This window comes from Anolis carolinensis, chromosome 2 (assembly GCF_035594765.1).
Source record: "Anolis carolinensis isolate JA03-04 chromosome 2, rAnoCar3.1.pri, whole genome shotgun sequence".
Classification (NCBI taxonomy): Eukaryota; Metazoa; Chordata; class Lepidosauria; order Squamata; family Dactyloidae; genus Anolis; species Anolis carolinensis.
Window position 1 is genome coordinate 58,573,036 of NC_085842.1, and position 17,491 is coordinate 58,590,526.

Here is a 17,491-nt window from a genome sequence, read left to right on the forward strand (position 1 = left end):
CTTATATTATCTGCTTTGCACTGGATTATCTTGACTCCACACTACCATATAATCCACTTCAGTGTGCATTTTATACAGCTGTGAAGAAGGGGCCTCATATAATCCAGTTCTGAGCAGATAATATAAGATTAGAAATATACAGTAGAGTCTCACTTATCCAACGTAAACAGGCCGGCAGGATAAGTGAATATGTTGGATAATAAGAAGGGATTCAGGAAAAGCCAATTAAACATCAAATTAGGTAATTGTTATACAAATTAAGCACCAAAACATCATATTATACAACAAATTTGACAGAAAAAGTAGTTCCATGCGCAGTAATGCTATGTAGTATTTACAGTAGAGTCTCGCTTATCCAACATTCTGGATTATCCAACGCATTTTTGTAGTCAATGCTTTCAATATATCGTGATATTTTGGTGCTAAATTCATAAATACAGTAATTACTATATAGCATTACTGTGTACTGAACTACTTTTTCTGTCAAATTTGTTGTCTAACATGATGTTTTGGTGCTTAATTTGTAAAATCATAACTTAATTTGATGTTTAATAGGGTTATCCTTAATTCCTCATTATCCAACATATTCGCTTATCCAACGTTCTGCCCGCCCGTTTATGTTGGATAAGTGAGACTCTACTGTACTGTATTTACAAATTTACCACTAAAATATCACAATGAATTTAAAACACTGACTACAAAAGCATTGATTATGAAAAGGCAGACTGTGTTGGATAATCCAGAACACTGTATAAGCGAATGTTGGATAAGTGAGATTCTTCTTTAATATGAAATAATTACTGGGATAGAATAATGCAGAACAATATAATCTCTAAAACCAGGACAGTAAATAAACAGGGGAATTCCACACAGGAAACAATCAGGGCCAGCTAACACCTCCCAACAAAGTATTCCCATCATCAAAGTCTGGCAAATCCTGTTTTCTCAGGGCCACAGACAGTAGAAGCACATACAATATCGCAAACAACATCACTCTGAAAACAAGGGTATTCCAGACAGGAAACAATCAGGGCCAGCTAACACCTCCCAACAAAAAATTCACTCAGGGAGGAAACAGCCAGGCTTTAAAGCTGCAAGGCCATTACATCCTAATCATTTTTCCTAATTGCAGCATTCATACTTGCCTCCAACAAACAAAAAAAACCAATCAGAAATATTGTATATTCACAACCTTTAGGAAATAATATCCCCTGATGGCGCAGCGTGTTAAAGCGCTGAGCTGCTGAACTTCTGGACTGAAAGGCCACAGGTTTGAATTGGGGGAGCGGAGAGAGCCCCCACTGTTAGCTCCAGCTTCTGCCAACCCAGAAGTTCGAAAACATGCAAATGTGAGTGCATCAATAGGTACTGCTCCGGTGGGAAGGTAACGCCGCTCCATGCAGTCATCCCACATGACCTTGGAGGAGTCTACGGACAACGCCGGCTCTTCGGCTTAGAAATGGAGATGAGCACCAACCTCCAGAGTAAGACACGACTGGACTTAATGTCTGGGGAAAATCTTTACCCTTGACCTTAACTACCACCAATTCCTCAATACTTTATTTCCCATACCACCAGACTTCGCCACAGCAACGCGTGGCCGGGCACAGCTAGTGGTATAATAAAACAGAACAATACAATCTCTAAAATCAGAACGCTAAATAAAGAACAACACTCTGAAAACGGAAATTCCACACAGGAAACAATCAGGGCCAGCTAACACCTCCCAACAACTTCTGGACTGAAAGGTCGCAGATTTGAATTGGGGGAGCGGAGAGAGTCCCCACTGTTAGCCCCAGCTTCTGCCAACCCTAAACTTCAAAAACATGCAAATGAGAGTAGATGAATAGGTACTGCTCCGGCGGGAAGGTAACGGCGCTTCATGCAGTCATGCCGGCCACATGACCTTGGAGGAGTCTACGGACAACGCTGGTTTAGTAATGGAGATGAGCACCAACCCCCAGAGTCAGACACAACTGGACTTAATGTCAGGGGAAAACCATTACCCTTTACCCTAACTACCACCGATTCCTCAATACTTTATTTCCCATACCACCATACTTCGTCACAGCAATGTGTGGCCGGGCACAGCTAGTATTTTATATTTTCCTTCTAGATGAGGGTCCAGCCTTTTGATTTTAACTTTAACAATTATATCTAGCATCCTAGGTGTTTCCGTATTTCTGGGCTTTCTTCCAAGACATATGCACCAACATTTTTCTCACATTCCCAATATTTACTAGAATTGCTGAGCAAAGAAAGAATTTGATCACTTTCAGAATTCAATGTTCTTGCTTTGCAGAACACAGAAGTAAGCAGAACAGGATATGAATTGATTTCTTCAATGGGTAAATAGAATATTAATAGTCTTTTCCCATACTGATCAGTCTTTGTAGAGAAATAGAGTACAGGAAAAGGGAGACAACTGTGGTGGCAATTATCCTGTGTTAGATTATTAGGTATATCATGAGCATTGGAGAGGTTCAGCGAGCATATCAACACACACACACACACACATAATTGTGTTAAGATATTAGGATATGAAACTCTTTCACATGGAACAGGTTTTAGTGAGGCCAATTTCTGAATAACAGATATAAAATGCCAGAAGTACTAAGAAATAAAGGGATTGAAAATGATACACTGTGCTTTTTAAAAAGCACATCGAATCCTTAGATCTTATTTCCAGTTCTGACAGGATTAAAAGACAGAACGATTCTTTGAACAGTTAAAGAAGTAATCCAGGTGGGTTGCCCAGCTTTTCCTTTCAGATATTTAATGGCAAAAATCTGTGAGCCATTGCTTTTAAAGTAATGTGGTGTACTTGGGAGAATTTGAGCTCATCTGGATTCTAACAATATTTGTGTTTGAGGTGGATATGTTCACACACACACACAATTCATACATTTTGTACAAGAGATTTTATTTGTTGACCAGAAACTGGTTTTACTTCTGCTGATGGCATGTGCATGTCAAAATGATCGTGAATTAAGGGTAATACTTCCAAAAACCTAATTTATTTCACTAGGAGTAGGGCATAGGATTGGTCCACTTCTTGAAGGATATTTTCTTAATTTTTTAATGTGAATGACTTTGAAAGTACTTCATTGAAACTTGCTCTTTATGGTCTGTCAAAAAATACTTTTAGAAGTTCTGTTTAGTACCATGTTTCCTAACTTGAAAAAGACAGATTTTAAAATGCAAAGTACTTAATTAAAAATTATGGGCATTTCTGTGGTGTCGATCATTATAACAACACACTGATAGTACAGATGGTAACCATTAATTTTTAGAATATAAATAAGATACAACACTTTGTGATGTTTATAATCTTCGTTATTAAATTCATATTATGCTACAAAATCTAAAGCTACCAGACACTTGAAATTTCTTCTTTTTTGTGCCAATATATTCCTTGTCCTAGTTCTAAGAGTTTTGCCAAGAAACAAACGTGACAACAAAGAATAAAAAGAATATATATGCATCAAATTTGTCCAGTTTTTATGTACAGTATGTCCTATAAGGACTTTGAGAAAAGGACAAGACTGATGGGAAAGTGAGATGGATGAATAACCTAGATTAAAAAGTCTCAGGAGACATATAGTTATTTTGCATGTATGCAAACAAGTACCCCCATATCTGTTTGAGAAGAAGATACATTGGCCTGGAAAAGGCTATTGAATTTGATGATTTTATCTTATTCCAAAATGCAAAGATGTAATGTGAAATGTCAAGGTGAAACTGTTGAGTTTTCTTACTTGACAACAAGAAGTTCATTTCTCACCAGCATGTGAGAGAATAATGGGAACACAAGTCTGGTGGTTCAACATCATTGTCTTAATGGAGACTTTGGCACTGTTTCAAGAACAGCACTGAAATGTGCTAAACTAAGTCACAGTCACTTTCAGATTGCATTTAGTTCCTCGTTAAATTACAAGTTACCAGTCACAATTGGTCCAAGGTAACTGTTTCAGCCCCTCAAGTTGTGATGCCAGGTTTTATCTTAGTCTGTTGTGTGACACTGTGGGATTATTTGAGGAGAGTATAGCTTAAGGGAATGTTCCAGCCAATGTGACATCTGCTTCTACTTACTGCTGATCCACTCACCATCAAGTGGCTTCAGGGGAATGAACCTGAGAGTAGTCTTAAACCCATCCTATATAATCATCAAGGCAATTTGTAGGACAGATTTGTCCAGAACAGATTTGTTCAGCATCTGGCTGCCTTTTGTGTTCTGCTCTTTGCTGATGACTTCTTCAAGTGCTTTTGATCATAGATCAGTGCTCTTTGAGAGAGTCTGCATTCTTTGTGCATGTGTGAGTGTGAGAGAGCGAACACTGAAGAAAGCTGTGCTGAAAAAAGAGAAAGAAATCTAAGTGGCTCCATTCTCTTCCCCAGAGGTGTCCTTTCAGTTTTCTCCTCTTTTTTGTGAGTTATGTAATAATGTAGAATAAAAACATATGAAGAAAACAATCCATATACTACATAAAATGGAGGGAAAGGGGAAAAAAAGAGGGGGAAAGAGAAGAAAGAATGAATTAAAAAGTAAAAGTGGCTTACAATCTTTTCAATAGCTGCTATAATTGAATCCCAATTAATGCTCTCCCATCTTTTGTTAACATTATATAAAATATGCTTCCTTCTGTAATCTTATCAGTTTTGCTAGTACACATGCAAAAGATACATTGCTGTAGTGAATAGTTATTCTTCAGAAAGCAAACAAAAGTTAGCTCTAATATTTATCTATTATTCATAATTAATTATTATAATTATTACTTCTGTTTAATAAAAAAACAATCTTTCTTTCACAAAGTATTTAGTGTTATTTGCTAAAGAACTTAGATCTTATTTTCTGTTTTCTACAAACTGCAAATCCCAGTATCCCATAGGATGGAGCTAGTCTCAAAATGCTATAATTATGTAATGTGAAAGAGGCCTAAGCTTCGAAAAAATCCACAGTGTAGTACTGTCTAAACTTAATGAAAACAGAAATAGTGTCTCATTCCCCTCAACCCTTCACATGCATGTCTTCTCCCTAAGCCTCCCTGAGTCGTGTGTAGGAATTTTGACCATTCTAAGATTGCTAGAAGAAAACTGCCTTATTGACCTCTAAATAGAGGGTCAGATCAAGTTTTCTAAAAAATACTGTGGCTAAGGCTATGGTTTGTAGACATTGTTGAGTCAGAGGTTGTATGTATGTATGTTTGTCTGTGTGTACAACAAAAGTATGAGGTGAAGTGGCCCTCTGTGTTGTCAGAGAGGAGAAGGGAGGGAGGGGGAAGAAAAAAAAAGAAGGGAAGGAAGAAAGAAAGGAAAGGGGAGAAGGAAGAAAGTAGGTGGGCAACATCCCAATGACATGCGGGCAATGCTGAGTATGTCTGCTAGTCATTAATAAACAGCCAATATACAATTAAAAGTAGTTTGATCTGCCTTATGAACCATATGCCTGTTTTTAAATGAGATTCTGTTCTACCTTTTGATGGCTCTTTTCCTTACATTTAATTTGGATTCCCCTCTTCTCCGTTCTACTGGAATGTTAGTGGTGGGAGAGAGACAGTTTAGTAGAAGAAGCTTACCAAACCGTGGTTTTGATAGCTAAAGACCTAAGTTGGTTTAAAATTAAAATGCAAGTAATCCAGTATAAAAGCCTTGTGAATAATTGCTTAATGTTTCCAGTGGCTGTGGCCAGTCATCATGTTTCTTGAGTAATTATGTTGGCTAAAATATTTCCTGTCCTTTATTATTTTTTAAGGAGAGGAAGAAGCGTGGAGAGAACAACAATGACTTGTTTCTCGCAGATGTTTATGCATACCAGGGAAAGGTTCACGAGGCAGCCAAACTGTACAAAAGAAGTGGCCATGAAAACCTGGCTCTTGATATGTACACAGACTTACGCATGTTTGACTATGCAAAGGTATGTGGATGTTCTTTATGGTATGTTTATTTAAACCAGCCTACGTGTGCAAGAATCAAGCTGTTTTCTTTGGTGCATGTGTCTCCTATTCTTATGCTTGTTACAAACCCTCACTGAACTTGACTGATTTCTCAGGGATGTACATGGTGGTATGTTGCTTTATATGCTCCACATTTATATTTGCAGCATGTCATACAAGGATGCAAAGCCAGCAATCTAGGTGGACTACCAAGAGCAAGCCTTAGGAGACATCTTTTTTCCCCTCTAGGTGGAAAAATCCTTTCTCTTGTGAGTGTAATTCGATGGGATATAAAGGGACAAATGTGGAAAGCAGGCAAAATACAGCATCTAGAAAACAAAAACTATGACTGAGATTAAAGCAAAATGGAAGATATGGATAAGCAAACATTGTCACTTTGGGCCCAATGCTCACTAAGGGCAGATCTACAGAATAGGTGGGGTGGGGGGGGGGGGGGGGGGCTGGGAAAAGGATTTCCATTTTGCAGAAATTTAATGTAGAGACTATTATATGCAGCCATTCTTACCAAGCTACCAAAAATAGGTATGCCAACATACTGTTTTCTGTGCCATGTGGAGATTGAACATGATAAATAGGGGTGCACATTAGGCTCTACTTAGAGCCAGTACTATGGAGACTTTTTCATTGAAGCATCTGTGTAAGACTTCTCTCTCATGTCAGGGACTGAAAAAATTATTCGGAAATCACAGTTGTGAATGCTCTGGGAGATGGAATGAATGTAAGATTACAAATAAAGTTGCCATCATGTAGGTATCAGATGAATAGTTCTGTGAGGTTCTGAAGACTGAATACCTCTGTAGTAGACATAAACTGGTTCAATTGTGTAAAAGTCTTTCTTTCCCTCTGTCTCTCTCTCTCTCCTTGGATTTCTGTACCTTTAAGCCTCTGCTTGCAAGTGTCACTTCAGAAGTTAATAAACCTAATTCTCTTAAAGTTTTAACTACCTGATTTTGGGGGTGGGATATAGGAAGATAGGTGTTTATCCTTTTCTCCCAATTATTGTTTCTTCCAACATTTTGATCTCGGGCCCACAGTCTCTCAGGACTAGAGACTGGCAGAAAGAATTATACTTTAATTTTTTAAATTGGGAAATTGGAAATATAAATCTGTGAAGTAATTCCTATCCTACATGAAAAGTGAATCTTTTTTCTCACAAATACAAAAAAACAGAGATAGAGAAGAGAAAAAGAATAAAAAGAGGAAGAGGGAGATGTACAGGATATAACCATGGAGTTTCACATATGTGTCCATCTATTTATTTATAGTATTTCGATAGTATTCAAGGGCTCCTGAAGTGATGAACAAATAGAAATCAAGCAGAACAATGCAAAGATAGAACATTTTAAAAGTATATTTAAAAAGCTTATTCAAAATATTCTAACTCACAACCCAACCTTCTTTGCTAGGGTCATTGTCAGTAATAATGTGTGAAGCAGAAACCATGCACACTACCCTGATCTCTGTGGGGAACAGATAGAATGTAAACATAATAACTAAACAAATGCAATAACAGCATTATCAGATCAAGCTGATAGGATAGGAGCAGGGCATTCTCTGTTGTTTGTACCCAGCAAATGAAATTCACAGTAGAATCTCATATATGTCAATTCAAGGATAATTCCTGTTGGTTTCAAAGGGGCTTACTTGGTGAGAAATCTATATAGAATTGTAGTCTCAGTGGTATGCCGCTACATCTGAAAATAAAGGTTTTATTTATCTATACTGAGTAATAGCCATATGTTTCATAAACCAGGTTATCCTATTATCCAGATAATTAGAACCAGTGTTTCTGGAGGCTTCTGACTTGGGGGAAACTGCTCTCTTTGAAAACAAGAGAATTGACTCTCAGTTTAGTTTGAATTAGAGCATATGTGCGGTGCACAATTTAACTGATCTGCCTCCATTCTACAAATCTTGAGAATTGTAGCTTGGTAGGTCCTTAGAATGTTTTGCTACAGAGATGCAGTGTACTCTCCCCTGAGTTCCTGTGGTACTCACAGTACTTGCCAATACTTCATCTTTAACCTGATTTAATCTTCTGTCTTTTTCTTTTTTGTACCTTCTAAGTGCCCTGTGATACTACAGATCTCTGGTTGCTGTAGGTTAGCATCATGACCAAGTGTTTTAATACTGGCAGAACTGTAATAAATAATAATAATAATAATAATAATAATAATAATAATAATAATTTTATTTTTATTCCCCGCCCCATCTCCCCGAAAGGACTCGGGGCGGCTTACATGGTATATATAGTGTATATATCCTGTGAAAAAATACCTGAGTGTATTACTGAATGCAGTAAATTGACTTTTTTCTTCGTGTACTCTGTGAATGCACACTAATGGAGAGGCTGCGCCTGCGCAGGTCCCAACGGAAACTCTTCCCAAGCTGAAGTTTAAATTTTGGCGGTAGCCACGCCCCTCCGTCCCCGGAGGGCATATAAGGCAGCCCTCGGCGTGTCCTCCTCAGTTCCTTTTTTTCCGCCGCAAGGTTCACTTCGGATTCTCATGTCTACGACTCGCTTCAAGCGCTGCACTCAGTGTGCCGCTAAAATTCCTGACTCCGACGGCCACGCCAAGTGCCTCTACTGCCTTGGAGAAGCACATGTCGTCGGTACCTGCCGTTTCTGCCTGGCCCTAACGGCCCAGGCTCGCAAAAATAGAGCCGCGAGGCTTAGAGCGGCGCTCTACGAAAAATCGCTCGCTCCTGAACCCGCCCCGTCGACTTCGGGCACGAAGTCGCCGCTTAACCCGGAACCGATGTCGTCTTCAGCGGCTAAAGCCCCTTCGGTCTCGTCTAAGGCGTCCAGAGCCTCCAGGTCGTCCAAGGCCGCTAAACCACCGTGCACTCTCACCACGGCCACGGTGTCGACACGTTCTGGTCGGGTCGGTCCTTCCTCGACGTCGAGCTCGGTAGCTTCCGTTTCCTCGGCTCGATCCCAGCTCGGGGCTCCTCCATCGACCTCCGCGATGAAGATCGCCTTTAAAAGGGCTCATGAGGAAGCTCGTCGGACCCAATCCGACTCAGCAATGATCCCTCCCACACCGGGTAAATCCCTGAGGGTTCCATCAAAACAACCGCTCGCTAAGAAGAGGGCAACCCAACGCTCTTCCTCTTCTGCCTCCTCCAAGATGGATGCCCCTTCTTCGGCAACTTCTTCTAGAAGGTCTTCTCCGATCGCTCCCGCTCAGCGACCTCGCCAGCCTTCTCCCCACCAACTCTCGGACGGCGAGTTGCAGGACTCACCCCACCACTCCACTCAGACAGTGGTCAGGGTCCCATCTCCTCGACCTGCTGCTTCTCATCGTTCATCTCGTCAGCAGCTTTTTCCCCCGACCTCGACACCGGAACGGGGTAGACAAACCACTCGCCTGGCTCGAGCGGTCCAGGCTTCGGCCTCCAAACAAACTCGGCCGCAGATAGCTCCTGCTCTTGAGGCGGTGCCGCCACCAGAGACTGTGTTGTCATCTCCTCCCCAGTCCCCTCAAGGGGCTGGGGACGATGAGATAGAAATTGATCGCCCGGATTCTGCTCTCTCGGCCTCGGTGGTATCCTTAGGCCTCGATCTCTCCCCTCCCCATGATGCCTATGAGGTGGATCCTCCTTCGCCTACCGACAACATTCGGGCTTTCTCCGAGCAAATGATTAGAATGGCTGATGCCCTGGGTTTAGAAATTAAACAGACTTCCAAAGCAGTAACTGACCCGGTTTTCAAACGGGTCCAAGCCCAGGCCCCTCCAGCCACGCTGTTGCCGTTCTTACCCTATCTCCTCGATGTTATCCAATCTTCGTGGAAAACCCCCTCCTCGATCCCTCCTACCTCGAAGAGAATCGAGTCCTGGTATCGTACGGATGACGACACCTTAGAATGGCTTAAACACCACCCCGACCCGAATTCCATGGTCGTGAAGGCCTCTCAGTCCTCCGGTCGTGAATCCACTACCCCTGCAGACAGAGAGGGTAAAAGGTTCGACGCGGTCGGCAGAAAGCTCTACTCCGGAGCCCTTCTACTTTGTAGAATGGCGAACTATGGGGCCTGTATGGGGGCATACCAGCAGATCCTCTGGGAAAAAGCTCAGCCCTTCTTCGCGAAGTTGTCCGACGAAGACCGGTCGGTCATGTCCACCCTCCAACAAGAGGCCGATTCCTTAGCGCATCATCAAATCCAGATGGCTAAGCATACTGGCGACACGGCCGGCAAGATGATCGCCCACGCCATTGCCATTCGCCGCCACGCCTGGCTGAGATCTTCCGGCTTATCTTCTTCCTCGAGGCAGGTCATCGAGGACCTCCCCTTCGACGCCATGGGCCTCTTTAATGCTGGCACCGATGACAAGCTTAAAACCAACCATGACTTTAAAGTTCTGGCCACTAAATGCGGCGATCAACCCCAGGCTCACCGCACCAAGTGGTTTCCTCAACGCTTTCGACGCTTCCCGCCTCCTTCTTACCGCCAGCAATCTTTCAGACGTCCCTCGGTATCGAACAACCAAAATCGCCAACAGCCCCGTCGGGCCGCACAACCTCAAAGACAACGCGGCCGGGTCACCCCCACCGCTGGTCAACCTATCCGGCGTTCCTGACGCCATCTCTCCTTCCAAAGACTCTTTCTCCGGTACCGATGTCGTTCTCACTCCTCCGCACCCCTCTCCTCCACCAAATCAACCTCATGGTCTCTTTATAGACCGCCTGGCTCCCTTCTTTCACCGATGGAAATCTATTACTTCAGATGCCTGGGTTCTAAAAATTGTCCAAGAAGGCTATGCCTTAGAATTCGAGGAACTCCCTCCCACCGGTCAGGTCCTTCTCTCCAACCCCTCTCAAGAAATTCTCGCAGAGGTCGACACCCTCCTCGCCAAAGGGGCTATTCGGCCTTCTCCATCGGCACAGGACCCTCAAAGCTTCTTCTCCAGGTACTTTACGGTCCCGAAGAGGGGTGGGGGCCTCCGCCCAATTCTGGACTTACGCATGCTCAATGTCTTCATACGCCCAACCAAGTTCAGGATGGTCTCCATCGCCTCCATCCTCCCGATGCTTCACCGCGGAGATTACTTCGTGTCTATAGACCTCCGAGACGCCTATTTCCACGTGGCGATTCGAGAAAACCACAGGCGCTTCCTCTCTTTCAAGGTCCTCGACCAAACCTACCAGTTCACCTTTTTACCCTTTGGCCTCGTTACCGCCCCAAGGGTCTTTACCAAAGTCGTCGCTGTCGTGGCTGCCCACCTCCGGCTCCAGGGGATCACAGTTTTTCCCTATCTAGACGACTGGCTTCTGGTCGAATCCGACCCTGTCCTACTCCGTCGTCACGTCGACTACACCCTCTCTCTTCTAGATTCTCTCGGTCTCCAGCTAAACCACGAAAAATCTCACCTCAACCCGTCGAACAAAATCCGCTTCATCGGCGCCCTGTTCGACTCAATCGCTCAGACTGTCTCGCTCCCGCTCGACAGGTTTCTAGCTCTCCGTCAACAAATCATCTTCTGCGAGACCCACCGAAGGGTTCGGGCTCGATCCATCCAAATACTGCTGGGCCACATGGCCTCCACAGTCCTCACGACCCCGTTCGCCAGGCTCCGTCTCCGGTCCCTGCAGAGGTGGTTCATAGATGTTTTCAAGCCATTTCGCCACCCCAACTCGAGGTTTCTCTCGGTCCCGCCTCACGTTCGTCGGTCGCTCCTCTGGTGGAAGTCCCTCTCCAACGTCTGCAGGGGTCTTCCGTTCCACTCGGTTCCTCCCTCGATCACCATAACCACAGACTCATCCAATTTCGGCTGGGGAGCCCACATGAAGGGCCTCACTGTTCGAGGCCTCTGGTCTCCCTCCGAGAAGGCCAATCACATAAACTTTCTCGAACTCCTTGCTATCTTCAAGGCTCTGAAAGCCTTCTCCCGCCTGATCTCCCAAAGATCTGTCCTCGTACAGTCAGACAACACAGTAGCAGTATTCTACATCAACAAACAGGGCGGCACGGGCTCAAGGAAGCTGATGCTTCTCTCCTCCCAGCTGTGGCATTGGTGCATAGCCCGCAACATCCAAATCTCGGCGATTCACCTTCCCGGGATCCAAAACAACTTGGCAGACGCCCTCAGCAGAATGACGACTTCCTCCCACGAATGGATGCTCGACCCCGAGACTCTTCTTTCTCTCTTTCTCAAATGGGGTTTCCCCACCCTAGACCTCTTCGCTTCTCCCCAGAACGCTCAGCTGCCTCGGTACGGGGCAAGACTTCTCCCGTCCTCCTCTCCAGGCTGCCTGGGAGACGCCTTCCTTCTGGACTGGTCGGCGGAACCGATCTATCTCTTTCCGCCCTTTCCTCTGATACCGAAGGTCCTCCAGAAGCTCCGGTCGGTACCGATGTCGGCGATCCTGATAGCGCCAGCCTGGCCTCGTCAACCGTGGTTCCCGGCTCTTCTTCGTCTTTCCAAGGCGACCTTCTTCACTCTGCCTCTTCTACCACACCTCTTATCCAGGGAGAACGGCCAGATTCTGCATCCGGATCTCCCCTCTCTACATCTCACTGCTTGGAGGATTCTCGCCTGACCTCCCTCCCGCAGAACTTACAAGAGGTCCTCCGCGCAGCTCACAAGCCGGCTACAACCAGGGCCTACACTTATAAAGTCTCTCGCTTTCGTTCCTTTCTTCGCTCCCGAGGAATCACTGCTTTCCCAACCTCGGTACCGATTGTGCTGGACTTCCTTATGTCTCTAGCAGAGCAAAAACTTTCTCTTGCCTCTATGAAATCTTACCTGGCTGCTCTATCCTGGTGCTTTCAACAACATGGTAGACCATCATTGTTCTCCGATCACCTCGTCAAGACCTTCTTGAAAGGATACAACAACATCTGCCCACCGGCCCAACCTCCTACCCCAGGATGGAACCTCGAGCTTGTCCTTTCCCAGCTCACTGCTTCTCCTTTCGAACCCTTGGCCTCGACCGACCTACGTCTCCTTTCCTGGAAAGTTGCCTTCTTGGTGGCCATAACCTCAGCGCGCAGACCCTCGGAGCTGGCGGCCCTTCGGGTTGATGAACCCTACCTCCATTTTCATCACGACCGCGCCGTTCTCCGTCCGGACATCACCTTCCTCCCCAAGGTGGTCTCGGCCTTTCACCTTAACCAGGACATTGTCCTTCCCGCCTTCTTCCCGGACCCCTCGTCTTCCCTTGAGCGGAGACTGCACCTCCTTGATGTGCGTAGAGCACTTCTTTTCTACCGGGACCGTACTAAGGACATTCGAAAGACCCCAAAACTTTTTGTGGCCCATGCTCCAGATAAACTGGGCAATCCCATTTCTTCACAGAGACTGTCCCATTGGATTGCCCAGGCCATTGAACTGGCCTATGAACTAGCCAAACGGCCTCCCCCCCCCGTCGGTTCGCCCGCGTTCGACGAGAGGTCTCTCCACGTCGACTGCCTTTCTAAGGGGCATTCCACTGGACTCTATTTGCAGAGCAGCAATCTGGTCCAACCCCCTTACATTTGTGTCTCACTATAGGGTAGACCAAAGGACTTTAAAGGACTCAGCCTTTGCTAGAGCAGTTTTATCCTCATGCTTGTCCTAAACCTTCTGCTCTTATGACTTCTCTATGGCTACCCCTTCTTCTCAGGTGCCTCTCTTCACTGTTTTTTCTCCTGTTCAGTACACGTTTGCACTGTTCTCTGACAATTTGTGCCTTATTGTTACTACCTTCTCCCTTGGAGAATGATGTTCCTGCCTACACATGTGCTCTTACAAGGGTTATATCATGCCTTACCGGTCTGTTCTCGGTACTTGGTGTGTATTGATGCAATACCTTATTGGGTCCTCGGACCATGGTTTTTCATGTTTTTTCATATTTTTCATGTCTAATAAACATATGTTTGGACAGTTTCTCGTTGTCAGGGTTTGCTTAGCCCGCCTCCGAGACTTAAGCTTGCTAGTCTCCATTAGTGTGCATTCACAGAGTACACGAAGAAAAAGGACAGGTTGCTTACCTGTAACCATGTTTCTTCGAGTGTACTCTGTGAATTCACACAAGCCCGCCCTTCCTTCCCCTCTGGCAAACCCTCTTCCTTTCTCGTTGCCTTAGCGGCGTAGGAACTGAGGAGGACACGCCGAGGGCTGCCTTATATGCCCTCCGGGGACGGAGGGGCGTGGCTACCGCCAAAATTTAAACTTCAGCTTGGGAAGAGTTTCCGTTGGGACCTGCGCAGGCGCAGCCTCTCCATTAGTGTGAATTCACAGAGTACACTCGAAGAAACATGGTTACAGGTAAGCAACCTGTCCATTTACCTGATGCTCTTCAAGCTTAAGACTTGCTCCTTTTGAGGTTACTATGCAAAAAGCATCAAATGAAATGGGTTCTTTCACTCAGCAGAGGATTTAAAAGAAAATGCAGCGCTTGGAACTTGCATTTTGGACTACAATTTCCAGAATCCTTTCACAAGCATGGCCATTCATATTGTATTCTTTGAGTTGTAGACCAAAGCTCTGTTGTTTTCCCAGGTTCACTTATTTTTTTATTCCAGTGTAGATATTTCTGAAAGTCAGGTAAAGATTGCCTTGCCATCCAAACTTATTCAAGGAAATAGCAGGCATCACTCCCTGATCTGAAAACTAAATAAACAGGCAAACAGTATAGTCTTCCAGCCCTAAAATAAGAACATAAGTATATTTCTAAGATCTCTTCCAGACAGTTTTCTCTGGACTATCCTTTAAAAATCAGTAAGAATAGAAACGTTTGACTATATCATATTTCAGAGAGCAAAAGTAATTTCATCCTCATTGAATCATAGTTATACAACTGGAAGCGATCCCAAGAGTGATCTAATCCAGCTTCCTGCCAATGCAGGGATTCACAGCTAAAGTATCACTGACATACAGCTATCCAATATCTGTTTAAAAACCTGCAATGAAGAAAATATGACACTCTACAAGGTACTCAGTTCTACTTCTGCACAGCATGGAATATCAAGAAGCTTTACCTAATAATTAGTTAGAATCTTAACATTTCTTGTCAATTGAATCTTTTGACTTGGGCTCAATTCTTTGTAGCACCAGAAAACAAATTGCTGCAATCATCTTCTCATTTAGTTTTGTACCTTTAATAGTAATGAGATGCCTTTCATTTTGGGCTTCCCTCTAGATTTAGCCTGGAATGGACATGAATTGAACTCTGTCTCAGAAGCCAACACTATAGGTCTGACCTGGAGCCTCGGAATTGATTTCAAACTTCAAAATACTTTTTGAGCCACTAATGGAGATGTGCCCACTATGGCACTATCTTTCTATGGTGTGAGATTGTATGTCCTTAGAGCCATGAAATCAGCCATCAGATCCAATCCCCTGCAGCACCTCATTTTATAACTTCTTCCAATCTGAAGTTCAGCCACTAGTGGTAGCTCTTTGAAGACAGCATTCCAAGCAATTATTGATCGATCTGATGGTGTTCCCATCTATTCCATATTTATTTAGTTAGTTTGCTAATCATGGGATATCTTATCAGATGTTATGTTGCAATCTAGATAAATGACATCTGCAGTATTCTCAGCATCTACTAAATTAGTGACTCAATCAAAAATGAATATCAAGTTAGTTTGTCAGGATTTGCTTTTGACAAACTCATGCTGGCTTCTACTAATCACCGCATTGTTATCAAGATACTTGTAGAGGGACTCTTGTACAATATTCTTCCTGGAATTGAGATTAGGCTGACTGGTCTGTTGTTTTCTAGATCATCTTTTATTTTACTTTTCTGAAGAGAGGGATAATACTTGTTTGCCTCCAGTTCCCTGACACCTCACCTGTTCTCCAAGATTTCTCAGAAATGATGGCAAGTGTTTCTGCGAGTATGTCAATGAGTTCTTTCAATAGTCTTGGATGCATCTCATGTGGCTCTGCAGATTTGAATTCATTTAGGTTTACAAGGTTTAGGTTTAGGGAAAATGGAAGAAGAAGGAAGAGGGGCTGATCAAGGGCAAGATGGATGGATGGTATCCTTGAAAAGACTGGCTTGACCTTGAAGGAGCTGTGGGTGGCAGCTGCACACAGGGAGCTCTGGCGTGGCTGGGCCATGAGGTCATGAAGAGTTGGAAGCGACTGAACTAATAAACAACAAAGGTTTACAAGGTTTTTCCTGACTAGCTCTTTATCAATCTTGATTTGCAACCTGGATTCCTTACCAAAGTCTCAACTGATGTAAGGAAGCACACAGTCCATCCTTACAGAGCAGTGTTCAAGGAAGGACAAATTGAAGATGACCCCACAATATTAGAAAGTGATGTGAAATTTGCACTCAGAGGACTTGGGGCAAATACATCACGATGAACATACAACATTCTAATAGAGCTGTCTCAAGCTATAGAGCAGAAGCTACTCAGATTCTAATAAAAATCTGACAGCAAATACAGAAAATAAAACCATGTCCAACATATTGGAGATGCTCAATATGCATTCCAGTTCCCAAGAAAATGCACAATAACAACTGTGTGTTAACACAAGTAATTGAGGAAGTCTGCAAGGAGCAGATCACAGATGAGAAATGGATGGAAATTTATGCATAAATGTCAGAGGGCAGTTGTAGCCAAAAGTAAAAAAAATCCTCTTTCTGCTTCCCATTTCTATAGACAGAGAAAAGGAAACAAACAAAACCAAAAATAAGATATAATAAATGAAATGAATATAAGGAATATGCTTTCATTTATTAAACATGTCTTCTGAAAGATCTGATTCTCCAAGTTTGAGTTTAAATAGTAAAAGGGAATAAAGAGGTAAATTTGGATAGGTAAGCTACATGTTGAAATTTGATCTGAGATGGGGGGTGGGGATCCCATAAAATTCCTTAACTAGAATTAGCAACCCTAGATTTTGTGGCTTCTGATTCTGGACCTTGTTTATTTATTTATTTACAGTATTTATATTCCGCCCTTCTCACCCCGAAAGGGGACTCAGGGCGGATCACATTATAACACACATAGGGCAAACATTCAATGCCCATAAACACATCAAACAGAGACTGAGAGACACACGCAGAGGCAGTTAACCTTCTTCTGAGGGGATGTTCGATTCTGGCCACAGGGGGGAGCAGCTGCTTCATCATCCACACTGACGGCACTTCCTCATTCCAGGTCGTAAATTAGTTAATCTTGCCTCCCCACTTTATAAGTGGTACCTTATTTCCTACTTGATAGATGCAACTATATTTCGGGTTGCTAGGTCAGCAACGAGCAGGGGCTATTTTTTATTTTTAATTGACGGGTGCTCAACCCGCCACGGGCTGGCCTCGAACTCATGACCTCATGGTCAGAGTGATTTAAGGCAGCTGCTCAACAGCTGCGCCACAGCCCGGCCCCACATCCTACCTCTGGTCATCTGGCCCTCCGTCCTAGCAGTTCCACTCTGCACCAATTGGCACTGCTTCAGAGATGTGATCAGAACACCCTGGGAGATCCAGGGTACTGTGACAGATTTCACAATACCAATCTTGAACTGACATCCTATTTGATTTCTTTGATCCTGTAAATGAACCTTGAAGTTGTATTTGTATATGTCTGAAAA

At 43.8% G+C, this 17,491-nt stretch overlaps 1 protein-coding gene across 3 annotated transcripts in view; it reads left to right on the forward strand.

The window, feature by feature from the left end:
- ift122 (intraflagellar transport 122) overlaps positions 1–17,491 on the forward strand; it is a 106,715-nt gene that overhangs the window by 59,797 nt on the left and 29,427 nt on the right. For all 3 annotated transcript variants that reach the window (XM_008116992.3, XM_008116989.3, XM_062969768.1), the window contains one exon: positions 5,753–5,914. In XM_008116992.3, coding sequence (XP_008115199.1) covers positions 5,753–5,914 — 162 coding nt within the window. The remainder of the gene's footprint in view (positions 1–5,752; positions 5,915–17,491) is intronic.